Source organism: Nothobranchius furzeri, chromosome 6 (assembly GCF_043380555.1).
Source record: "Nothobranchius furzeri strain GRZ-AD chromosome 6, NfurGRZ-RIMD1, whole genome shotgun sequence".
Classification (NCBI taxonomy): domain Eukaryota; kingdom Metazoa; phylum Chordata; class Actinopteri; order Cyprinodontiformes; family Nothobranchiidae; genus Nothobranchius; species Nothobranchius furzeri.
In genome coordinates, this window is record NC_091746.1 from 80676202 (window position 1) to 80702336 (window position 26135).

At 41.6% G+C, this 26135-nt stretch overlaps 2 protein-coding genes across 8 annotated transcripts; one reads left to right on the forward strand and one right to left on the reverse strand.

The window, feature by feature from the left end:
• Nucleotides 1-23: 23 nt before the first annotated feature.
• ints12 (integrator complex subunit 12) lies at nt 24-4012 on the forward strand. Of its 2 annotated transcripts, none has more exons than XM_015943711.3 (7): nt 24-150; nt 406-569; nt 1595-1744; nt 1957-2138; nt 2251-2410; nt 2490-2639; nt 3106-4012. In XM_015943711.3, the coding sequence occupies exons 2-7, from the start codon at nt 414-416 to the stop codon at nt 3658-3660; spliced, it is 1353 nt and encodes a 450-aa protein (XP_015799197.1). In that variant the 5' UTR covers nt 24-150; nt 406-413; the 3' UTR covers nt 3661-4012. The 2 variants fall into 2 exon arrangements, with proteins under 2 accessions (XP_015799197.1, XP_015799198.1); XM_015943712.3 differs by having other exon boundaries at nt 26-150; nt 2490-2633.
• Nucleotides 3912-24771, reverse strand: arhgef38 (Rho guanine nucleotide exchange factor (GEF) 38). 6 transcript variants are annotated; one of them, XM_015943714.3, is made up of 17 exons: nt 24704-24771; nt 24210-24465; nt 21112-21154; nt 20759-20998; nt 16376-16560; nt 15348-15465; nt 15119-15266; nt 15009-15026; nt 14736-14935; nt 14520-14653; nt 13980-14084; nt 11723-11842; nt 10922-11278; nt 10712-10846; nt 9326-9527; nt 8498-8790; nt 3912-6293 (listed from the first exon to the last, which is right to left on the reverse strand). In XM_015943714.3, exons 4-17 carry the CDS (start codon nt 20961-20963, stop codon nt 6111-6113), a joined length of 2403 nt encoding a protein of 800 aa, XP_015799200.1. In that variant the 5' UTR covers nt 20964-20998; nt 21112-21154; nt 24210-24465; nt 24704-24771; the 3' UTR covers nt 3912-6110. The 6 variants fall into 6 exon arrangements, with proteins under 6 accessions (XP_015799200.1, XP_054600800.1, XP_015799204.1 ...); XM_054744825.2 differs by lacking the exon at nt 24704-24771 and having other exon boundaries at nt 20759-20995; nt 24210-24246; nt 24347-24693; XM_015943718.3 differs by lacking the exon at nt 24704-24771 and having other exon boundaries at nt 24210-24246; nt 24347-24693.
• Between the last annotated feature and the right edge of the window lie 1364 nt (nt 24772-26135).

The following is a 26135-nucleotide window of genomic DNA, read 5'->3' on the forward strand; positions in this document are numbered from 1 at the left end:
TTCGCAAAACGTTCCGCCCTTGCAGACTCCGGACATATTTGTCGGTTACTCAAATGTGAAGACGAAACGCCGACGGAAGTGTTGCTCAGTTTTCCGTTGTTCAATAGAAAGAAAATATTCCGGTAAAACAGAAAATACACCCAGTCTCGGGTAAGCCTGTGTTTATGATAATTATGAGCTTCAATTTTAGAATTATAAAGCGACCTCGGTAACTACCGCGGTGCTTCTGTGGTTGTAGTCCGTCTTCCTGTTTTTACTCAGAAACCAAATATTTGCCAATGTTTAAAGTCATTCACAGCAGTTGGATCGGTGGGACTCGGCTTATAGGCGCCGGCAGTTCTTTTTACTTTGATGAAATGATACTAATTCACAGCATTACGTGAATTGTTATTGTTTGATTTCTAGTGGAAGCGATGGCTGGACCTGTCAGTTTGGAGCTGGATCCCATCTTCCTAAAAGGACTGAGTTATCTACATTCCAAGAGCAAAGATTCAGCTGAGAAGCTCAAAGCTCTACTTGATGAGTCCCTTGCTAGAGGCAGCGATTCCTCTTATCGCTCTTCACAAAAAGTAAGATAATTCATTCTCATATACACTCACCTAAAGGATTATTAGGAACACCTGTTCAACTTCTCCTTAATGCAATTATCTAATCAATCAATCACATGGCGGTTGCTTCAGTGCATTTTGGGGTGTGGTCCTGGTCAAGGCAATCTCCTGAACCCCAAATGCCACGGGCTACCTGAGCATTGTTTCTGACCATGTCCATCCCTTCATGACCACCTTGTACCCATCCTCTGGTGGCTAATTCCAGCAGGATAATGCACCGTGTCATAAAGCTCCAGTCATTTCAAACTGGTTTCTTGAACATGACAATGAGTTCACTGTACTACAACGGCCCCCACAGTCACCAGATCTCAACCCGATAGAGCATCTGTGGAACGGGAGCTCCGTGCCCTGGATGTGCATCCCACAAATCTTCCATCAACTGCAAGATGCTATCCTACCAATATGGGCCAAGATTTCTAAAGAATGCTTTCAGCACCTTGTTGAATCAATGCCACGTACAATTAAGACAGTTCTGAAGGCGAAAGGGGGTCAAACACCGTATTAGTGTGGTGTTCTTAATAATCCTTTAGGTGAGTGTAGAGAAATCCCCTTAAAGAGCAAGTCACCCCCTACCAGAGTCTTACTCCACTCCCACTTCCTGTTTGAAAAATGCAACAAATGCTGTTACCTGGCAGACCGAGGGGGTGGAGCCACTAACAAATACACACACAGGCTCACAATGACTTTGTGACATCATAATGTACTTCTTAGACAATAGCAATGGCAGAGTTTTTACCTGAAGACGACGTAACACTGACAGTTTTAGGCAGATTATTTAAATTTATCTAAGATGCACCAAAGTGCCAAGTTATTGACTACAAGTGTCTACAGCATGATTAGACACTCATTTATATAGTTTATCAGCAAGAAAGAAATTTGGGGGGGGGGGGGGGGGGGGGGGGGCTGACTTGCTCTTTAATGTCATTCGTATGACATTGTTTTAAAACCAAGTGCTTGTGCCTTCTGTGTGATTGTTTTGTCCTCAGGAGGTGGAAGTGTCAAAGGCATCCGTGTCAAAGCTGAGTTTAAGTAAAGAGCCCAAGTCTTCAAGTTCTTCTTCTGGCAGCAGCGGTGGAAGTAGTAAATCCAGCTCAGAGAAAGGCAAGAAAGAAGGCGAGAAGAGGTCATCAGAGAAGGTGTGGAAGACATTTTTCCAATTTTTACTAATGATCCCAGTAATCTGTGTCGTGTTGCTGTTCAATTGGGAAGTAAAAGTGCACAAATGAATGAAAAGTGCATATTATATAACTCTAAAGCTTTAAAGCAGAATCCGATTTAAATATGTGATCAGGTGTTTTTTGTTTGTGTGATTTAGTCAAACTTCCTTTTGTATTTTGCTGAAAAACAGGCCAGGGTTGACGTGAGCGAAGTGGACCCCCCCAAAAAGCCTCGTTTAGAGAAACAAGAGAACCGCTCCTCTCCAATCACATTTCAGACGAGCAAAGACCTCCTACCAAACATAAACGACTACGACGAGACAAACGCTGACGACTTTGCCATGGAAATGGGTCTGGCCTGCGTGGTTTGCAGGTACGAGTAGCCAATCGTGTAGATTTGTCAGCATGTTATTCCCTCAAATTAATCAGATCACCATTTTAAGCAGAAATTCAGTCTTTTTTTTTTAAATAATTAATTCTCTCAGACAAATGACGGTGACCATGGGAAACCAGTTGGTGGAGTGCCAAGAGTGTCATAATCTCTACCACCAGGACTGCCACAAACCTCAAGTGACTGATAAGGAAGTGAATGACCCACGGCTTGTGTGGTATTGTGCCCGTTGCACCAGGCAAATGAAACGGATGGTGAGGAAAATCAAGTCACGATCCTGCATCACCTTTTTAATGATGAACTAACTTGTTTGTTTGTTTGTTTGTTGACCAGGCTCAGAAGCCTCCTCAGAAACCATCCCCTGCATCTGCATCTTCAGCACCGGTTGTTAAAGACCCGCTGGTGAAAAAGACAGAGCTGAAGGCTAAAACCGATACAACCAGCACCTTCCAGGCCTTCAAGAGGACAGAGGTGAAGGTGTGTGTGAGTATTTTAATTAAAAATGACATCCTCAGTCTTGTTTCTACTAACCAGTAAGGGGTTTAGAGGTAAGAAAAGCAACAGGAACAGTTCCTTTTCTTTCCTTAATTGTTTAGAAGATTTGTTTCTGCGTTTGGATTCAGACAATATGGCAGTTTTAGTGTCAAATATATTCAATCTTATTAGTTTAAGACCTTTTAGGGATCATTTACCAATTAGAATACATTTGTTTTAAGTTAATAAAATAGAAATTAAAATACTAACCCAAAGTACCGTACCATGAAATCAGTTTTATCACCTTTTAAAAGCCTTTTAGTAACCAGCTATTTCCTGCTATAAAACCACCTTAAAAGAAAGCATTAGTAGAATTTAGTAACCCTAAATATTAGTTATGAATTCAAAAACATTACGTATAAAATTGCAGACTCATTCCTGCTCATTTGGTTTCTCTCTCCCTGATTGGGTGCAGCCACCTGCCACTTTAGCCAACCCCACCAACAGCGGCGCCTCGTCCTCGGGCAGCGGCCTCACAGGCTGGGCCGCGTTTGGAGCCAAAACCAACCCATCCCTTCCTGCTACCTCCAAACTGGCTTCCTCAGGCCCGAGTGGGAGCAGCAAGAGCATGGCAGCTCCCGCTCAGAAACCTGCCGGGCTGCCGGGGCTCACTGGAGCCAAGTCAGGACTCGGTAGTGCAAAAGCTGCTGGGAACAACAACGGAAATGGCTCCAGTCAGGTAACTCTGAAACCTCCTCCACCTTTGACCCTGGGTAAGCAGTCGCTCAACCGTTCATCGAGCGGCGACAACCAGGGGAAAGGCTCTGTGTCAACTGGCGCCGGTTCTCCGGGTAGCTCCCAGACCGGAGGGAACGGAGGAAGCAACGGAGGGGGCAATGGGAACAACGGGAATGGGTCAAAGGCTGCGCCGGCGGACAAAGCGCCGACTTCTCAAGAGTCCCAGCTGAACGCCATGAAACGTTTGCAGCTGGTCAAGAAGAAAGCTGCACAGAAGAAACTTAAGAAATGACCAAATAAGGAGGAGGAAGTGAGCAGACGTAAGAGGAATCGGTGCCAGAAGGCGTCTTCACATGGAGCAGCATCATCCAGTCCAATACTTGAACATTTGTTTTCTTTGTGTAAAGGCTGCTGGACTCTGTGCCTCTTTTCTCCGTACAAGCTTTACCAGTGGAAGAAGTGTCACTTTTATCAATCCTGTCATGAAATCTTCTCTTCTTACACAGAAACCAGCATGTGAGTCGATACATCCCAAAAGAACAGTCACATCACAAAAGTTGAGTTTATTGATGATGTAACCGATAGACATTTGTCAGGATAAATACAGAATAAACGTATGTTTTTATAGAAAACTTTTATATAAATCTTCTCATATTTGTAATCACACTTATAAAATCTCTATGAATCAGTTCACATATTAGATTATCTTCATGATTGCATCACTTCATTGATATAAACAACACTGAAGTACAAAAAGTGCTCAGGAAAGTGCACTGGCATTTGAGACGAGGGTTATTTCACCTACATTCATACCAAATCATTGGAAACATCCATGTAAAAACTAAACAGCTTCTCAATCGACATGAGACCATATAATAACATTAGGAGAAGGTCAGTTTTATGTTCACAAACCAAGTGTTGTAATGAAAGGCACGTTTTAATCCTGAAAGTAGGGCTGGACAATAATTCGATAATGAAATATATAGATCGATAGACGTACGGCGCGATGAGAAAAAAATTGGTCAATTAAAAGTTTCCTTTCTTTTTTTATTATAGCCTATCAGGTAGCGTCGAACTAGAGTCAGTACTTACTCCCAACCAATCAAAACACAGACCCAGGCACGCTCGTCACCAAGCCCCGCCCCTCTCAAACCAAACAGACAGCAAGTTTACAGTACTCCACTACCACGGCAATAATTTGGTTTTTACAAGTCTGAAAACAAAGACACCATGGTCAATAGAAAAATCTGCAGAGAATCGATTAAAAATCCTGTTTGGTAACACAACCAGCTTGTTTTTTCATAAGTTAATGACCTCAAATGACCAGGGACGCACTTAAAATATGTTTTCTACATTTTTATCAATAGGCTTTTTTTCTATATCGTCCAGCCCTACCTGAAAGAAGCTCATCTGAATCGTCTGAATTCAAAGATAATTGAAAGGAACTCATAATTTTTCCAATAAATCTTAAAATGTTTATTTCTAATTTGACGTAGATAATAAAACTTGAGGCAAAAACGAATCCATTCTTAAAGAACCCTTGTTGATCAGCTTTGTAATTAATAAAGCTAATTAAAAACGAGAAACGGGGGAATTTTAATAAGAACCGAGCGTCTCGTTGAAACCATTATTGAAAATGTTAATGGTAACAAACACATTTACTTCATATAAGTCAAATAAAAATGACTTGTTAGGCAGAATCCTCTATCCTTAATCTTTCCATATTTTCTTCAACATTGTTATTGCAACAATTCAATTTATTTATAAAGCGCCAAATCACGACAAGAGTCGTCTCAAGGCACTTCACATAATAAACTTTCCAATTCAGGTCAGTTCATTAAGCCAATCAGAAAAAAAATGTTTCCTATATAAGGAACCCAGCAAATTGCATCAAGTCACTGACTAGTGTCAGTGACTATACAGCAATCCTCATACTAAGCAAGCATTTAGCGACAGTGGAGAGGAAAACTCCCTTTTAACAGGAAGAAACCTCCAGAGAATCCTGGCTCAGTATAAGCAGCCATCCTCCACGACTCACTGGGGATGGAGCGCACACACACACACACACACACACACACACACACACACACACACACACCAAGCAATTTCTCCTTCACTGGTGCGTTCACATGTGATTATGGGATTGCAACTCTTCCTTCTTTCTCCTTTTAAGAACCGCTGAATGCAAAATCACAGCTTTTACAAAAGATAACAATCAACACATCTAAATGTACAAAACAAACAGACCAAACACAAACTGGAACCACAGATATTTAAAATAAAGGTATGTTTTTGGTGATAGGTGTGCGTCTAACAGCAGAATTTGGAAAATTTGTCTTGTCATTCAAGCCATTCTAATTTTATATTTTTAACATTTGTGGATCCTATAAAAATAGCCTGGTGTGCTTATTATCACCACACTGTTCAAAACTGTCATCGGTGATGTAATGATGTAAACTCTTTTTAAGCCCAAATTGTCATCATCAACAGAAATGTGGACCTCCTGAGATCCTACTTTACATATTAGCGTGGAAAAGCTACCGCACTGGGTGGGTTGTATAGCCTTGAAAAAATGTGTGAAATTCAAAATTAACATTTTACAAACAAAAACCAGAAACTGGTCTCTGCATGAAAATAAATATTCAGTTGCAATTTTTGCTGAAAAAATAACACATTCCTTCAGAATAATTTTCTGCCTTTGTACCCGAAGTGGTGTGAAAGGTTTACCCTGACGTCCTGAGTTTAAGCGTAGGACATCCTGCCGAGGTAGTTAGCAGGAACGTATCCTTTTTGCCCGTTGGCCTCTGCTAACCACCACTCTTTGTTGCCTCCAAGGTCACAGAACTTGAGTATGCGGACGTGCTGGTACTCCTGCAGGGACAACTCCTGGTTGCAGCGGGCTTGAAATGCATACACCGCATAATACTATAGAAACAGACAGAATACAGATGGAATGAAAGGCTAAGACTTTCAGCCATCAACTTCATTTTCTCTCCTACTCAGGTAGGGTACTGTTCTGTAAGTCCACAAGATGGCACTGTTGATCAACTTCATGCAAATAAAATAAAAAATAAAATAAAACACAGCACTTGCTGGTTACTGTCAGCTGAAACTTTGTGAATTAAAGCAACACTAAAGCGTTTTGAACATTTTAAGCTATTGTTTTCAACCTGGTTTCAGTGGTTCTTGAGTAAGTTCTCATGGGACAGCGCTCTGAAGCTGTCTGCTGACCAGAAACTGCACTTTAATGGTTCAGGTAGGCACACTAGTGGGAGGTCTCTACCTGCTTTACCACACTGGCCCAATCCCAATACTCGCACTGTGCCCTACGGTCTTCTGTGAAGTGCACTTGGAGGAAGTGCGCAGAAGGGCTTTGAGTGCGTGGTGCACAAGTGTGCAAATAATTGCCGAACTGGGACAGGGAGCGCTGCATCATCGACTGCAACACATGCCGGGATGCTGGTCACTGTGCTACCTTTTTAAATAATCTTTATTAGCAACTTTCGAGTGAACAACCAAACAATTATTTGAAATACATTTATGTTCATTACTGCTTTGTCTAAAACATTCAGAGCATCAATTAATCTTCCTAAAATGAATGACTTTCATTAGAAAATACTTATTTTCAGAAAAGGCATTTGAGCCTTTTCTGCCACAGCAATGGATTATGGGACTTGATCCGGACTTGGGCGAAGTGCAGATCAGGGGTGCAAAAGGGGCGTGGTCAACTTCCGCACTTGAGAATCGGGACACTCTATGCACTCGCACCCATAGCCAGGGTCGCGCAATTGAATGGCGCAAGTGTGGAATTTTGGGATTGGGCCAATAGCTGTTAACTGTGTTGATAGCTAATTTAAAAGCTAGCAGTTAGCTTTTTTTCAGTTCCCTGACATCATGGTAGAGCCTGGAAGTAAAAGTAAGAGAGTAATGTCTTTGGAGGTGAAGTAAAGAGCTAAAGCTAGAGGGAACACCGGCGTGGCCTACACTAGTATGAGGGAGCTAAATGAAGCTTCAAAATCACAGACTGGTGATGACCTAGCTTTGTTGCTACTGGACTTGTGAAGCCGGGCGTACACTGTGCGACTTTTTCACGTGTAACACTTGGCTTCTGCTCAAACTGTACGACTTCCTCGCAGGACAGATCTCACGAGTCATGTGCTCAGACTGTACGACCCAGTTCTCGGATGCGATCTGACTGCTCACACTGTACGTCTGGTAGCAACACGTTGGCCTTAAAAAATATGCTAAAAATAACAGTTTTTACTCAACACGTCAGACTTTTTTGTCTTGTTTTGCCTGTTGTCCTTCGGGAGGGCTGCAGGAGGACACACGGGGATTTATGGGGGTTGGATGAGGAAAACGAAATAAAGAAAGTAAATCTGTGTTTTGTGATCAGTTTAATTTGACATGAACACGACAAACACGCTTTCTTGACAGTCTTTGTGAGTAAAAAAACGTGTAGAAATAAAAACGAACAGCGTGTGTTATTAGGGAAATAGCGGGCGAGCGGTGTTGATGCAGGATTGCGCATGCGCCGTGAGCGGTTCTGATACTTTTTGGGTCGCAGCTGCACACAGCGCCGCTTCAACAGTGCGATACCCTCACGAGGGACGAGCAAAATATTAAACACGCCAGAAGTCCGTGCGAGCTCACGATTGCTGATCGGTAGCTGGTCACGTGGTGTTAATCGCCTCTCGTAACCCCCTGTACACTACACCACGCTCGGCGCAAAACTCGCCCCGATCTCGTGGATTCTCGCACGACTGGAAAATCGGCTCAAAAAAGTGAAAAAGTCGCACAGTGTACGCCCGGCTTAAGTCATACAATTTTTTTTTTTGTCCAACAGAGTATATCTTTTTATTTTGAGGCTTATTTTAGTATCAGCTGGCGCTAGCTACAGCCGGCCTCAGCATGGTTGCTTACAACAGTTGCAATTCCCTTTTTCATCAAGTAGGGGGAGCAGTGGGGAACTTATTTAGTGTTGTTTTAAGATTAAAACAAACTCATGAAAGGGAATAAGAATGATCAGTTGTCTGACCTTTCTCTCTCCTTTAAACAGCTAAACAATAAATGATTCTGACCTGCCATCCATTTGGTGACAGAACGGTTTAAACTAAAAACACACACACCTGCTGACTGTCTGTTTCCACCGGATCCACAGACTCCTCTCCGCTCTCCAGCTCTCCCTGCAGACTGGAGAGGGTCGAGCTGCTGTCGCTGGTTTTGAGGCTAACGCTCCACAGGCTGCTGCTGCCGCTTCCTAACACAAACAGGCTGAGGTCATCAAAGTCTTCGTCAGCCATGGCAGGAGGCGGCTGCTGCTGCTGTTGCTGCTGCTCATTGGACTTCTGGCTTGACCGCTGGGAGTCCCTCAGGGGGTTGTACTGTTTCAGGAATGTGGAGTAGATGTAGCCTTGGGCACCTAACTCAGGCAAGGAGAGATCATTTATTAGGAAAATAATCTTTATGATACACTTTATTACATTTAATGAACCTAAAGATGCATTTTTTGCATTCCAAAAACATATGTGCATTTTTTATGCATTTCACATGAAAAGAAGTTGCTCTTGGATCTGAACGCCCAGCTTCTGTTTACCAATTAAAACATTAAGTGATTTGTTCCAGCTAAACACTGCATGATCAGCTGATTCTGTTAGATGTAAAGAAGGGATGGAGCGGTTAGAAGGTTGGTCCTGTTGTGGAGCAACCGACTCCAGAGGCAGCGGCAACCATGACGCTGCAGCGGCTCCTGGGACTCGATCTTGTGTGCTGACTTGTTAGAAAGTTTAGTTGAGTGTGTGAAACTGAGATTCAGTCATCTAAGAGCAGGCAGGGTTTATCGCAGAGGAGTACGAGCAGCCACAGCTGCAGGTGATCCACTCTGATCGTTTAATTCAGCTGATGAATAGGGGCCTCTGGCTTTGCTCTGAAACACACACACACACACACACACTTGCCTCCAGTGTCAACCAGCCAGCGACTGCTGCTGCCCAGTGGGTCTTTTTCCTCCAAAAGAGCAACCAGCTCTCCCTCCAGCAGGCTGAGGTCCTGCTCCTGGCAGCCATTGCACTTCCTCTTTAGCTGGTAAAGGCGGCTCAGCGGGTATTCTGATAGAAGCCAGGAACGCTGCTCCTCCGTCTGATGCTGCACCTCTGGCACCTGGAGGACAGAGAAGGACAAAGGAATGCTGGCGTAAGTGTTGAAAGTGTGCTTATGTTGACAAATTATTGTTAGAAATTTGATCAGTGTGGAGAGTTAGAGGTAAAAGAACATCCTGCAGGAAAGGGTTGAAACTGATCCAGATCAAAATAGATGAATGGAACAGATTTATCTCAGCTATGAGATTCTTAGAAGGTAGTTTTTTCTGGATAATGGGTCATGAAAAAATAAAAAAAGACTAAAGAAGGCATGTTATGACCTTTTTTTAAAGTTAATAGTTGTACGGGTAACACTTTACAATAAGGGCCCATTTATTAACGTTACTTAGTACATTGTTAAGCATTAATAAACTAATAAATAAAGTATTAACAACTGCTTATTCTCAATGTTAATATTATGTAATGCACTACTAAGCAGACACATACGCACACCCTTCCCCAGCCCTTTGTCTCAACCTTAAGGACATTTAATAGTTAATATCGGGAATATTAATAAAGGGACCCTTATTGTAAAGTGTTACCGTTTCATGGTTGATACAAAATACGTTTCTTAGCACTAAATCTCTGTCACATAAAATAATTTCAGCTATTTTATTCTTGAAAGTTTCCGTGCCTACCAGAATGTCTTTTCAGGGCTCTGTCTCCGTAAAAAACAAGCTGGAACTGGCCACACTCACTCGATACCCACTCAGGCTGCTGTAAGCTGAGAAGCTCCGATCTCTAGGAAGATTTTGCAGTAGGGCCACTGCTTCTCTAGCAGCAGCTCTTTTGCATGTGAGAGGTGGTTCTATTCTAATTTCCCCGTTTGTGACATCACAAATGGGGACTTTTGAAACAGCTTGTTTTAGTCACATGATGGACTTTTATTTTTTTGCGTTTGCAGAAAAATATGCAAAATCTAAGTTTTACATAACACGTCCCCTTCAACGTTAACTACTTGTGTTCCCTTACGGCAGGGCTATTCAACTGTGGGCCTTGAGGGCCGGTATCCAGCACGTTTTGGACCCGACTTCAAAGAACCTGATTTCACCTGTGCAGAGCTCGATGAGTTGCTCTACAGGTGATTCAACCACTGAATCTAGTGTGTTGGACTAGAGAAACGATGAAAACATGCTGCCATAGGATTTCTGATTGCATACTGAAATTTGAATTATTGCATCTATGTTTTTTCCCCTCTTGTCTTACTGCTGTTTTCTTTTCTCGTTTCTCAAAGCTGACTTTTCGCTCAATCAGCTTCTGAGCGTTGTCTTTGACAAACGTCAGGTTGTTCAGCTCATCCATGATGCTGTTCTGCACTTCAGCGATGTTGGACAATGGAGGCTGAAAGGACAGAACAGAACAGAGCTTATTAAGGGGACCAGTCCTTAACTTTACTGTTTCATGTTGGATTCTCACCGGAAGTTGATGGACAGATGGAGCACCAACCAACGCTTTACCCATCAGCGCTCTGAGCAGGGTCACCAAACACAACACACAGTTACTCAGGATGATATAAGCAGCCATGTTGAACCTCTGTAGCTCCTCCACTAGCAACGCATTTATAGCTTCATAGTCCCTCTTGGCAGGACCAGGAGGGGCTTCTGACGGTGAAGAGGAGGCAGAAGTTGTAGAAAGAGAGGAGGACGATCGCTCGAGACGGCTGCAGTAATCGAGCAGTTTGTCGTAACGCTTCTGGATGAGTTTCTGGGGGGCCGTGAACATGCCCTGCAGGCTGGACAACGGGGCCAAGACCAAACGCTCCATCCTGTCTCTCTGGAAAGAAAAAATCAACAAGAACTTTCTGACACTCAGTGAAAGTCCTTTTACAACCCTTATCAGCTTCAGCTGATCTGTGCGTTTTTAGGGTTTTCACGAAAAGTATGAACTACTTCATTTGTTTTGTTTTTTCTTAGAATAAAGATGCTTTCATGTCCGTCTGATCAGACCATCTTATGAGGAAGTAGTTGGTGAAACTCAGCAGGTCAGTGGGCCAGAGGAGGGGTTGTTGGCATAGCGGCAGATGAATCATGGTAACAGGACGTCAGGGAGGCACAGATGAGCAAAGCAAATTAAAGCCCCGACATGAGCTTTTGGAGTTTTAAACTAAGATCATCTTATGACAACAAATGATGGAATTATAGTTTATTAGGAAAAATCTTGAAATCAAAAGCAGACCTGAAACCAACATGTTGATCAGATTTAAGAGGTCATACTTACAAAGTGCTTATAAGGATCATTGCCATTGTTGTGAGATGAACCATTCGTGTCGTTTTTACTCGGATCGAGGATAATGTTTTCCAGTTCCTTCGCGTTCTGGACAGCAACAGACACCATCTCCTACACAGAAGTTTGGAAAACTCAACTTCAGAAGTATATCTTGAAGTATAATAGATTTTCCAGGTTTTTCATTTGTTTTGTTTGGAAATGTGCTTCCTGGTAGGGCGGATGACAGATTTGAAACCCTGTTTAATCATGTTTGAGTTTAAATCTGATCCAGAATATCAGAGTAAATGTCCCAAAGTCCAGTAACCAAGATCACATCCATTTTATGCTCCTAAGTTTGCTATAAAACAACATCTGATTCACATTATTTACCACAGGAGTCACATAAATGTGACATGTGTCTTGCTGTTTTGTCACCTTTAAAGAGACAATGTGTAGTTTTTACTATTAATCTCTGAAAATATCCACTGAAATGTTGAAAATGAATAAAATGATGTCCAGTTGTTGAAAAATATTGGTGGCTTTGTGCCATATAACCATAAAGATTGGGTACATAGGGTTCTAGCATCTTTGGGGGATGCCATGTTTACTTCTGGCCAGCTCTGGGTCCTGCGCCTGTTGATGACATCACACTAGATGATTGGCTGGATCTACAACTTAAGGAAGTTACTTTACCGTGTTCCAAAACATTCAGACAGTAAGAAACACAAATTTAATAACAAAACTGCTAAACTCACGCAAGAGGGTAATGTCGTCGGTCGCTGCGAGCGAGTTGTAAACAGAGCAGCACGGTAGAAAGAACGCACGCTAAAGCTTGGGTCCACTTCACTAAATGTGATGGGTGATCACTGGGTGATGATGAAACCAGCGACAACGATCTAAGTGAGACATCCTCATCTTAATCTGCTCCGGTAGGTAAATAAAATGTTTAAGATAACGTTAGCTTGATATGTTAGCTTCTGTTCCGCTAATGGTGCGTTCGCTTTCTCCTCGGAACTCCGAATTTCCGACTAGAAGAACATGAACGCGCTCTAAAGTTTGGCTTCACTTTACTAAATGCGACGGGTGATTGGGTGAAGATGAAACCAGCGACAACAATCTAAGTGTGAGGCATCATCGTTTTAATCTGCTCCAGCAGCTAAATAAACTGTTTAAGATAACGTTAGCTTGATATGTTAGCTTCCATTGCCACCATTGTTATCATCTAATGGTGCGTTCGCTTTCTCCTCGGAAATTCTAACTTCCCAGTAGGAAAAATCAATTGAAAATGGACGGCAAAAGGAATGAAGATACACAGTAAATTTAGTTCACAGTAAAGATGTTTGCTTCAGTTTAATTATCAGCTTATAAAACTACAAGGACGATGTTAAAATACAAACAGTTGTATGTTATTTATCGTGATATTTATCAAATATGGTTATATATTGAGAAAAATATATATTTAATTATAGAAGAGAATTAAAATATTAAACACTCAAAAGTATCGAAAACAGGTACCGTTAAGTACCGGTATCGATTCGTAGGTACCGGGAATTAGTACCGAATCGATTCAAATGTCAAAGGTACCCATCCCTAGACTGTGATATGGTGTATAACTACCCTGAAATGTATGTGCTGCCACCTAGCACCAGGAAGCTACACACTTTCACATTAAATGTTTCAGATCATCAAATACATTTCAATATCAGGTAAAAATAACACAATTAAATGCTAAATGTAGTTTTCAAATGATGATTTCGTTAAAAAATTATATTAAAAAATTTAAGCATCCTCAGCTATGATTAATATCATCATTTGTGTTCCTGATTCCAATTCCTCCACACTCAGTCCTGTCACTGCCAGCCCTGCAGCAGAAGTAAGGATTTGCTTCAGTAGAAGCTGTATGATGACAGGAAGTGGGCTAAAAGATCTCAAAAAGCAACACATCATCCCTCATTCTAAAAAAAGGAAGAGAAAGCATCTAAAGGGCTGTGATGGGATGAATATGTTTCAACCAGATTGTGATTAAACTTTATAAGTTTGTGTTTCCTGGAGGAAAAGGACCATAAACGTATGTAAATCTGCAACACACTGATGTCAGATCAGCACAGGAAGCTGTTGGAAAAACTGTTTAAAGAGCATTAAAGAGCCTGTGACCCGCACCTTGATACACCATAAAATGTTGCTGTTGCAGCATTTATTTGGGATAAATAATTAAAAAATAAACTCCCATAAACGGTTGCTTCTGAAAACCCAGGTGAAGGGAACTCACCTGAGAGTGCTGCATGTAGCAGTGGACGTTTTTGGCCAGCAGCCTGACTGCTTTCTCCAGACTTCTGAAGAGTTTCTCTTCTCTGTCAAACACTTCATCTCTCACCTTCAGAAATAAATAACACGTCAGTTACACAGCTCCACCACTACACCGCAAAAAAATAAAATAAAACTTCAGTCAAAAAAAAGGCTTGTTTTCAGACATTTTATTACATTTGTAGTCCAAAAACAATCGTTTCTGCAAAAAACAGCTCTACTTGAAATAAAGTAAATATTCTTAAAACTAGCTAATTTAACAGCAGATTGTTTTGCTAAGAATTCTAATCAAGCAACTTTTGACAATTTTTTAAAATCTAAATAAAAAATATAATTACACTGAGGAATATTTACCTTATTTTAGGTAGTGCTGATGTGCAGACAAGAACCACATTTTCTTTAAAGACTACAGACTTTCTTGAAAATCAGTGTTTGCAGTGCAACTGGGGTTTTGTTTCTCATTCAGAACCTCGCTGGGAGACATTTCTGTGCAGCTACAGTTTACCTGTGACTCGACTCCGGTGAGAATCTTGAGGTAACCAGCAAACCTGTCTCCTTTCTTCCGGATCGAGTGGATGTTCAGCTTGTTCAGTTTGCCCCTTAGCGTGCCTTCGTCCTCTAACCTTTTGTACTTCATTACTGATGAGCAGCAGTGACGCAAAATTAAACGAGACAGAAATGACACGTTTGAACGATAAATGATCTAAATCAGAAGCCACACCTATGTCCTTTCTCCTCTTGAACTCGTTGATGTTGACGTTGATGATCTTAGCAGCGGTCAGCGCCTCCTGCAGAGGAAGATAGTCGGGGTGGTCCTCTGGTGTGGCCTGCCAGAGCTCTCCGAGCAGCAGCGGGTACTTCATGATCCTCTGCACGGGTTTGATGATCAAGGAGCCCATATCCAACAAATTAGGTTTACATCTGCGGAGAAACCTTTTTTTGGTCAACGAATTAAACAAAACAGCGAAATTTTGCGAGGAAACATCGCACTTACTCTTTGTCGTATATTTTTCTGCAACACAGAAGAAAACATTACAGATATGGATAGTTCTCTCTGGTTTATGGGACGTAAATGACTGGGTGATGGAAGGGGGTGTGACTCACTTTAGAGCTAATACACATGCAGTGAAATGCTGCTTGATTTGTTCGTCTTTCTCGTAGGATTTGAGCGACATGTTGGCATCGTCGTGGTGATAACAGTAAATCTTATACACATCTTCTAAAGCTGCCTTGGCCTGGATGAATACTTCACCTTCAAATCGGAATAAATAAAATGTTTGTTGACATGAAAAGAGACGGTTAACAGCCGTAAACCTGGAAAAACAAAGCACACCTATAACAACCGCTTCTGGGTCAGGGTCGGCCATGGCCTCATTCAGTCTGTGAAGAAGTGCTGCAGAAACCTCACACACGGTCTCCATGTTGGTGAAAATTCGATCGACATCCACAACCTGAGAAAAGGACGAGGAAACGGAAGAAAAGTGTTGTGTGTGGACAAATTTAGAAGAATATTTGAAAGTGCTGCTGTTTGTCTGCTCCAGTCCCAAACCCGTAGGTGTCCCATTAATCCTCCAGGTATCAGAATGAAAAATACTTGTTCAAAAAGTTTCATGTCCAGACAGGATGTGGAGAAGCTCGTTCATCTCCAGCAGGCTGGACTATTGCAACGGTCTTTTGTCTGGTTTTCTTTAAAAAGCTGTGAAGCTACTGCAGCTCATTCAGAACACTGCTGCACGAGTCTTAACAAGAACCAAGAGAACCAAGCACATCACTCCTATTCTTAAATCTCTGTACTGGCCACCGGTGAACTACAGAATCCATTTCAAAGTGCTACTACTAGTTTATAAATCACTCAGTGGACTGGGGCCAGAATACATGTCAGATCTCCTTCCTGTATCTACGCCCAGCAGGGCTCTGAGATCCTAAGTAGCCAGCTGGTAGAACCCCGGGTCAGAACCAAACATGGTGAAGCTTTTAAATCAAAATTGAAAGCTTTCATGTATTCATCTGCTTTTGAATGAAGTTTTCTTGTGCTGCACCTTCTGCACTGTAACTGCTCTGCCTTTTTATCTTATTCTTACATGTCATTTTATTTGTGTATTTTAAATTTGATTGTAATGTTTTTTTTTGTTCTTGCTAATCTTGCTCCTGGAAATCACCTTGAATTGTTTCTGTGTGTGAAATGCGCTTTATAAATACAGCTGCCTCTGTAGTTTTATTGGAACTGATTCAGAATAAAAAGCATTTGAATGTCTCTTTTGTAGCTTAAGGTACATTCTTCTCAGTTTTTCTGTCCAGTTGCACTAACTGTGAACTTTTAATATGATTTAAATAAGCCATGTTAGACGTATCTGTACATACCTGTAGATTTCGTAGAGGCTGGACCACTTCTCGGATGCACAGCTCCAAGTCAGTGAGGTAGTCCTTTTCCGTTTGCACGAGCTCCTTTATCACTTTCGCTCTGCGGTTCATCTTCTTAGAGCAGACCTCCTCCAGGTCCATGACGGGAGAGGGAAGTGTGGACAGGTCACAAGGCATCAGTTTTTCTTAAAGAAACGTAAAAATAACGTTAACCTTTCTTTATTGTGAAACACAAATGGCCCAATGACCTATTAGTGACCATTTCCTTCTCTAAAAATGATTCCCACACAAATAAGGGATCAGGATATTCTAAAATCATAACACAGGCAATACGTTTGCTCTGGATTGCATACTTTAAAATAAACAGACACATTCTTTCCCACCTGCTTGACATCTGAGTAAAACTCAGGATTTCACCATGATCTAATTATTTTCTACCCCATTGCCAAAAGCCTCCCTAAACATGCCAGTCAAGCTCACTTTTAACGCTCTGCTGCCTAATCAGTCCCAGGCTGTTTCCATACTTTGCATGGCAGGCAGGAGTGTGTTTTCAAGGAAGAGAGATGCTTCCTCACTGCCTAATCGATGCCAAGCAGCGCTTCCTCCTCCAGAGAGAGAGAGAGAACAATAAAGAGCAGAGATGGAGGTGAAGACGGGGAGACAGATGGCTGTGAGGCTCACGTCGGGTTACGAAACTAATCATGCTGCTGATGTAATTCAGCCGTGTGCTCAGGCACCCCATCTTCTCAGACTGTTTGTGTTTGAGTATAGGTGTGTGTGTGTGTGTGTGTGTGTGTGTGTGTGTGTGTGTGTGTGTGTGTGTGTGTGTGTGTGTGTGTGTGTGTGTGTGTGTGTGTGTGTGTGTGTGTGTGTGAGTACAAACATAGACACACACACACACACATGCACATGTAAGGACACTCAATCACTGACACTGATTTGCTGTGAAAAGCGACAAAAACTAAATTCATCCCCCTCTGCCCAGCTATAGACTCATGATCTTTATCATCATCATATTGTTAATTTACTAACCATTACTTTAACTTATTTTTGATTTTTTTTCCCTCTCAAAAAGGAAAAATGTATGCAAGAACCAACATGAATGATGGTATCCGTGATATATCACCACGTCTTCATCATTTCATGGTAGCAGAGGCAGATTACAGACTGTGACAGGGGATACGATGCCACGAAATCAACAGGTGCATTGTGTGATCCTGGCAAACACAATGCAGCCTGTGTTTACATGTGAGTGACGGGGGGGGGGGGGGGGTTGGGGGGTTTGATCTGATCTGCATGAAAGCTAGTGCCTGTTTTTAAACATCTCAGCTGAGGGAGCCATTCTAATGGTCAATGGCAACTCATTCCACAGCCTATGGACCACAACCGCTGAAGCTCAGTTCCCTCTTCAATTCTCTCTTGCTGTCGGAATGACCAGCAGGAGCTGATTGGTCGACCGGAGTGTGTGAGGATGCTCATACAAGCACAACAACTCGGAAAGATATGAAGGAGAAGTTTCACGCAGCGCTTTAAAAACGAATGCAATAAATTCTAAAGTCTTTATCAAACCAGGGTGCCAACGTCAAGACCGGGCTGATGTGCCATCTCCACTTGGTGCTTGTCAAGAATCTAGCTGTATACTTCTGGACCATCTGCAGTCTAGGATGGAGGCCTGGCTTAGCCTTGCAAGCAGGGAATTACAGTGGTCCTGACGTGAGGTCGCAAACGCACGGATGACAGTTTCCAGATGAGCCCTCGATGAAACAGACCTAATCTTGAGATGCGTTTAAAAAAACAGGATCTGACAGTCGTGTTTATGTGTCTTTTCTAGAGTGAGACCGTTGTCCATTTTTACTCCCAGATTAGAAATGACCTACTTCCTAAATGGGGCAAATTTAAACATCTATCATTTGGGCTGAAGAGATAAACCTCAGTTTTGTCATTATTACGACTGAGGAAATTGCGATCCAACCAAGCTTTGACCTTCAATAACGGATGGACCGATGATGCACCATGTTTCAGGGGAGCATAGACCTGGATATCAGCTGCATGTAAGTGAAAACTCATCTTGTGTGTATGGAACAACATGCCTAATGGCAGCAAATAGAGAACAGAACAGGGCCAAGAATAGATCCCTGCGGTACTCCATCATCATCATCATCATCATCATTATTATTATTATTATTATTATTATTATTATTATTATTATTATTATTATTATTATTATTATCATAATGATAATTATTATTATTAGTAGTAGTAGTAGTATTGTTGTTGTTGCTGTTGTAATTGTTATTTTTATTATTATTATTATTATCATAATGATAATTATTATTATTAGAAGTAGTAGTATTGTTGTTGTTGCTGTTGTAATTGTTATTTTTATTATTATTATTATTCAGCAGGATTACTCTGACCTGAATGACTGAGAAAAATAAAATAAACAAACAAATGTTGCATTTTAATTGTAAAAGTGATCTAATCTAAAGAGGGTGTGATATTGTGTGTGAGTAGAGGAGGAAGTGCCGTGTGTGTGAAGATCCTCCGCCCAGTGACAGCCCGGGCGATCTGAGAAGTGCTCGAGGAAGGTGACATTCTATTTTTCAGACATTAAATCTTCTCATGTCGCCTGTTTCTGTGACACATTTCTAACCAGCAGATCTGAAGCTGACCTGAACATTCTGCTTGGTGTGGTTTCCAGGAGTTCCCATGAAAGTGGATACAAGGCTTTTTGCTGCTCAGCCCGGTGAAAGGAGTCCCCCAGAAAGAACACAAAGAGCAGCGGATCATGTGGCTCGATTTGGAAAAACGACCCTTTATGACCCGGAGATCATCATTCAGAAAACAGACTGACAATATACTCAAAATGAAAACACGTATAATCACGTATAATTGAACGTTTGTATAGAAATAAAAACAAAAATCATCAAAAAAATTTGCTAATAAGTATTTCTAATTATTTAAAACATACAAAACCTAATCAATATGCCTTTTTATGGGTGCAAATGATTGAACTTTTCATATTTTAGTTGCTGTAATTCATTAGACACTGATATTCTGTTGCCACGGTTTCACAGCTCAGGGGTAAAAAAAAAAACTTGTCTGACGAGCCGATGAGAACAGTCTGCTCATATGTTTCCTCTTTCAGCGAAGTCATCGTTCTGTCAATATTTGCATTGGTAATACCCTTGTCAATATGTAATACTGCTCATCAGGTGAGTGCAACCTGGGAGTGTGTGTGTGTGTGTGTGTGGGGGGGGGGGGGGGTGCTTTACTAAAAACACCTGTGTGTGTGTGTTTTATTGACAGTTTTCCCCATCATGATGCAGGTAGGCAGGATGGGAAAAGGAGAGAGTGGCTTTGCTGCAGGTAAACAGAGCCGCTGTTGAGAAAGTGTGTGTGTGTGTGCGTGCGTGCATGCATGTGTGTGTGCGTACGTGCGTGCGTGTGTGTATGAGTGTAAAATTGAATATTGTATGTGTATATGTTTCTCTTATTTCCCTCTGGTATTAATAAAGTATTGATTGATTGATGTGACGTGTGCAGAAAAAAAAAACAGGTGGCACAAGAAGACCAACGTACTTAAGCTCTCATAGTTTTAAAGTGACCCCACCACCACCACCTCCTCACACACACACACACACACACACACACACACACACACACACACACACACACACACACACACACACACACACACACACACACACACACACACACACACACACACACACACACACACACACACACCCTCACAATGACGCCGGATGTCATTTTGCCTGAAGTGCAGCATTCCCAGAGCCTGACTGCGCTCCAGGACTGGTGGGGCCAGTTTTTAAAAATGTAAATGTGAGTTCAACTAAAAAGACTCTGTCAGCAATTATTAATCTCACACACATCTCTTTCAGTCAGGTTCTACTTCATGATCTTTTCATTTTAAAACGTTTTGAGAGAAAATGCTTAGCAGAACTTCAACCTTGTTTCCCCTCAGTATAAAACAAGTATTTTGGGAACAAAATGTCCTTTTTCCATCTATCCATGTGTTGTTTACCCGCTGGTCTGGAACACTGTAAAGGCCACTCCTCTGGGCCTGAGTTTGGGATCACTTTGCATATGCGGCTTCATCCCTAAGGGAGTATCTTGCTTTGCTCTACACATAGCAACACAACAGGTGCCCAGCACGGAGCGACGCTCACTCACTGGGAGCGGGTCTGTTAAATTATTTCCTCTGAAGTCACAGGTGCTCTTCTAAAATGTGTGACTTTCTCTAATGTCACTCTAGGAAATCAGATTCTTTTATGTTTTTTTTTTTTTCAAAATAAAATGCGGTGTTTAAATAGTTCCCATAGTTTGGCCCCCAGGGAGTGTGATTAGCTGCTGTACCTTTAAGTTTGGCGCTGTACTCCGTCTTGTCAGACTGACTCCTCCTCACCAATGTCCCCAGGTTAATGTCACCTTTGGCCGTGTCATCAGCTACTATAGTGTCCGTCTTTCTCCTCTCCAGGTAGCGCAGGAACACAGGCCTGGGCCTCTTTCTGATCACTTTCTCCTTTTCCTTCTCAGTCCCGCTGCCCTCCTTGGGATCCATGGTAAGCCTGTCAGTCCCCCTGTGCTCTCAGGCTGCTGAAAGAGAAAGGAAGGGAAGAAAAAAAAGAGAGAGAGCCTGGGAAGTGCAACAGGTGTACTATTCAATGTACCCTGGCTGCCAACTCTGCACAGGTAACTCCTCCCCCTACCTGTCACGAAGGCCACACCTCTCCTCCCTTCAGGTCATCACGTCTATACCAGCAAAAGAAGATGACACACTTCGTTTTTATGAAAGTTTGTAGACAGAAAATTCCTGCTTCTTAAACTAGATGAAACATCCTGAGAAACTCGTTTTTTCTGGTGCTGCCAGCGCGCCAAACGCAGACGGGGAAGTAAAAACAGGTAGTCATGTAAATGACCCGACTGTAAATCACCTGAGACAATAAAGGCAGCTTTGTGTTTACTCAATGCTGAATGGGTGCTTTTATATAGCCTGTCCAACAAGTTGTCTAATATAATTCAACAGGATTTAAGAAAGTAGTCCGATCTGGTTGGATCATCAGGAACACGATAACACAATCAGAAAAATGTTATTTGTCAAAACAGTGAAGGAGTGTTTCATTGTGAGGTCACAGTGATGACTGCCTGATCCAATATGATGTCATCTGTCAGAATTTAAAGACGGCCAAGAATTGACACATTAAAACAAACATTAACACACTCAAAGTCGTTGTTACATTTTAGTTAGCATTTTTACATTTTTTTCTGATATGATTAGATAAGATAATCTGGGTAATTTAATTTTTTTAATTAACTGTCATGTTTCATTTTGACTGTGAATTTTGTGGGAATGCTCATTTAGTTTAGTTTATTTCAAACAAAGAAAACATACATAATTTTTTAAAAAGTACCACAAACAGAAAAAATACATATCATCCCATCTGTGTTTGAAAAGGAGTAGGCTGAAGTGGAAACTTATATATCCCTACCCCTTTATACAAGTCATTTTTACTTGTTTACTTAAATCTAACACAAAACCTACATTAAAACAAACATTAACACACTCAAAGTCTTTGTTACATTTTAGTTAGCATTTTTACATTTTTTTCTGATATGATTAGATAAGATAATCTGGGTAATTTTATTTTTATTTATTAACTGTCATGTTTCATTTTGACTGTGAATTTCGTGGGAATGCTCATTTCCATAAAGTGTAAATGAATCTTTGTGGTGAAACCTCCAGAAAAAGCTTTCCATCTGCAGAAAGTAATCAATCCAATGGGAGGTTTAAAGATTGAATATGGAGCAGTTTACTAAAAAGCTACATAAAAAAATATACCTCCATGGGGCCTTTAGAGGTGTGCAGAATGAAGGTATTTGCTTTAAAAGCCATACATTCATTTGAAAAATAATCAAATATTTGTTTAGACGACACAACACTGGGTTTATGTTTACATCTAGCAGCCAGTAGAAGGCATTGTTGTTGGTTGCCAAATACAGGAACCAGGGGTTTTATATTCTGGTCCTGGAGGGCCGGTAGCTATTTTCTAATCCCACTTATCAGGTGCCATAGATTTCACATATGATGTCCGTGAATTTTTACCCTGTAGAACCAAACCCCTTTTGAAGTTGAACACACATTGGAATAAATACATCAAAATGTAGAAAATACTTTAATAAATAATAATAATAATAATAATAATGACATCGAACTAATATAGCACTTTTTAGGACACTCAGAGACACTTTGATGCACTCTCACATTCACACACTGCTAGTGATGGTAAGCTACTTTGTAGCCACAGCCGCCCTGGGGAGGTCTGACAGAGGCGAGGCTGCCATTTGGCGCCGTCGGCCCCTCTGACCACCACCAGCACAGGCAAGTTGGGTGAAGTGTCTTGCCCAAGGACACAACAGCAGAAGGCCCCTGGTGGGAGCCTGCACTACCTCCTGAGCTACTGCTGCCCCCAATAAAAAATAAATAAATAAAGAAGTTGAAACATTTTCAATATATGTATGGATAGAATGTCACTTGGGATTTTCAAACTTGAATATTTGACTCAAGAAGCAATTTTGCAGATGTTTGAAATTGGTTGTGACATCAATGTCCCCACGGGTCCTGAAGGGTTAAATACACATTTTGATACCAAGAACGCGTTCATTTTTGAACGGGGGAAAATGTTATTTTAGGTTTTGTGTGAAAATAAGTCCAGGACTACAAATACGCAGCAGTAAAGTGACATCACAGAACCAGACACGGAGAAAAACCGGAGCGAAATGGCTGTAAGTTCAGAGAACTTCAAATTGTTCCTTCAGGAGGAAAGAATCACCATAAATCTGGCTGTTTGGTAAGTAGCAGCCACGCTAGGGGAGAGGAGATTCAGTGGTGATGTCATATGTGCAACGTGCCGATATCTGGTTTGTGGTCATGCTAATTCTAAACTTTTACAAGCTGATAAATCTCAAAGTACGTGACTGGCGTGGTTGAAACACCCAACATTACTTTTCATTTATCCCTCTCAGGCTCAAAATACGTTTTGATAAAAGACGAACAACTAAGTCCTTCCGGGGTACTTCAAAGTAAAAAAACGCTCATGAAATACGTACGTGAAGTAACCAGGTAGGTAGGTTTAAATGTTGCAAATCTGCAATGCCTGCCTCCAGAGGTTTAAATTGAAGCACAGCATATGTGCGATCCAGGGCGTAAGGCAAAGTGGTTGGAAAATAGCTCTTTTAGTCGCGTTGAATTGCAATAATTTTTTTGTCCTTCCAGGAACCCATGAGCCAACTGGAAAGGGAGGTGACTCAGGCTACCTATGTGCTTGCACCATGGAGTGGTGACTTACAGTGGTGCTTTGTCGTAATGCAGTCCCAAGTCTAACTCCAGTAATATCTCTGTGTTGTTATTTTCATTTACAGTGAATGTGATTAATGAGGTCACCCAGGAAAGCATAGGGGTCATTGCTGAGTAATTTTCACAACTTTTTCCTCATGAAATGCTAGCTGTTGCCATTCACTTACATTGTTTATGCTAAGCTAAAGCTAACAATCCTTCCAGATTAGGTGAATGGCTGGACTGGTTACATAATGCTTTTCCCCACTGGTCTTACTCCGGGAAATACAGTAACAGACTAAATTTCACTTAAGGGTGGACTATCTCTTTAAACATGAATTTATTCTGCCAAACAAACTCAATTAACCTGTGATGAAAAATAAATAACATAAAAACAAAACAAAAAAATAAACGTGAACTTGATCAGGTTGACAGAAATAAATGTGAAAAGCACAAAGAAGGAAACAAAGTTACCTGTTTGTTTAGTAGGATGAAAAGATGATCTTTGGGGCTGTTTGTGCAACAAAAGGTCAGTTTGTCTGAAATGTCCTGAGAGAAAATCCAGCTGAGAATTTTTCACCATATAGCAGATTTTAAAACTGCTTAAATACCATTCAAGGTAAAGAAGAAGCTCGAAATCAACTGGATGACATTTTTGTTAATCCCTGAAAAAGTTCAAAGTGCTCTTCACTTCTTTTGTTCGTGTTTATCCTCGTCGTCACAGATTTACCTAAAAAAGAAGCAAACTTTTAAACAAACAAAAGCATTCCACCAGAAAACTTTTACAAATCTCTAAAGAAATTTGGATTTTGACTCAATTTACATAAATAATATCAAACAAGCCCACGCCATCGTCTCCAACACACAGAATAAACAGAATATTTGTACAAAGCAGAATCAAAGCTGGTTGGCAACAAACTCAAAGAGAAGCGTGCTCTTAAAGCGGCTTTTTATGGCAGCTGTGTTACCTGCTGAGTTCGTCATTTGTTTGAAGAGACCAACACTAAAAGAGGCACATGAAGGTACGTGGGATGGGGTGTTTGTTTAGGATATAATAAACACACACGGACTTTGATCTCACCGTGTATTGAAGATTAGAAGCGGAGGGTGGGTGGGCACTAAAGCAATACTAAAACCTTTGTTGGTGCGTTTAGATGAGTCAATGCAGGACACAGGTCCAGACCTAAAATCCATAAAGTTAAAGGGACAAATCTACTTTTTCTGTTAAGTTTTAAAAGGTCCGTCCATCCTTCTGTCAGTCCATTCATCCATCCATCCATCCATCCATCCAAGCATCCATCCATCCTTCTGTCAGTCCATCCATCCATCCATCCAAGCATCCATCCATCCTTCTGTCAGTCCATTCATCCATCCATCCATCCATCCAAGCATCCATCCATCCTTCTGTCAGTCCATTCATTCATCCATCCATCCATCCATCTGTCAGTCCATCCATCCATCCATCCAAGGATCCATCCATCCTTCTGTCAGTCCATCCATCCATCCATCCAAGCATCCATCCATCCTTCTGTCAGTCCATTCATCCATCCATCCATCCATCCATCCAAGCATCCATCCATCCTTCTGTCAGTCCATCCATCCTTCTGTCAGTCCATCCATCCATCCATCCAAGCATCCATCCATCCTTCTGTCAGTCCATTCATCCATCCATCCATCCATCCATCCATCCAAGCATCCATCCATCCTTCTGTCAGTCCATCCATCCATCCATCCAAGCATCCATCCATCCTTCTGTCAGTCCATTCATTCATCCATCCATCCATCCACCCATCCATCCATCCAAGCATCCTTCTGTCAGTCCATCCATCCATCCATCCATCCATCCATCCAAGCATCCATCCATCCTTCTGTCAGTCCATCCATCCATCCATCCATCCATCCATCCTTCTGTCAATCCATCCATCCATCCAAGCATCAATTCATCCTTCTGTCAGTCCATTCATCCATCCATCCATCCATCCTTCTGTCAATCCATCCATCCATCCAAGCATCAATTCATCCTTCTGTCAGTCCATTCATCCATCCATCCAAGCATCCTTCTGTCAGTCCATCCATCCATCCATCCATCCATCCAAGCATCCATCCATCCTTCTGTCAGTCCATCCATCCATCCATCCATCCATCCTTCTGTCAGTCCATCCATCCATCCAAGCATCCATCCATCCTTCTGTCAGTCCATTCATTCATCCATCCATCCATCCATCCATCCATCCACCCATCCATCAAAGCATCAATTCATCCTTCTGTCAGTCCATCCAACTATCCATCCATCCATCCATCCTTCTGTCAATCCATCCATCCATCCAAGCATCAATTCATCCTTCTGTCAGTCCATTCATCCATCCATCCATCCTTCTGTCAATCCATCCATCCATCCAA

Bases quoted from the DNA above. Each gene is read 5' to 3' on its own strand.
- arhgef38 (XM_015943714.3), bottom strand. From the start codon at position 20,963: ATGGATCCCAAGGAGGGCAGCGGGACTGAGAAGGAAAAGGAGAAAGTG. The intron at 14,654-14,735 runs GTGTGGCTTCTG...GCTGCTCATCAG, and splicing joins CAAGAGGAGAAAGGACATAG to TAATGAAGTACAAAAGGTTA. The intron at 11,279-11,722 runs GTAAGTATGACC...TTTTCTTTCCAG, and splicing joins ATGATCCTTATAAGCACTTT to AGAGACAGGATGGAGCGTTT.
- ints12 (XM_015943711.3), top strand. From the start codon at position 414: ATGGCTGGACCTGTCAGTTTGGAGCTGGATCCCATCTTCCTAAAAGGA. The intron at 570-1,594 runs GTAAGATAATTC...TTTTGTCCTCAG, and splicing joins CTTATCGCTCTTCACAAAAA to GAGGTGGAAGTGTCAAAGGC. The intron at 2,411-2,489 runs GTGAGGAAAATC...TTTGTTGACCAG, and splicing joins CCAGGCAAATGAAACGGATG to GCTCAGAAGCCTCCTCAGAA.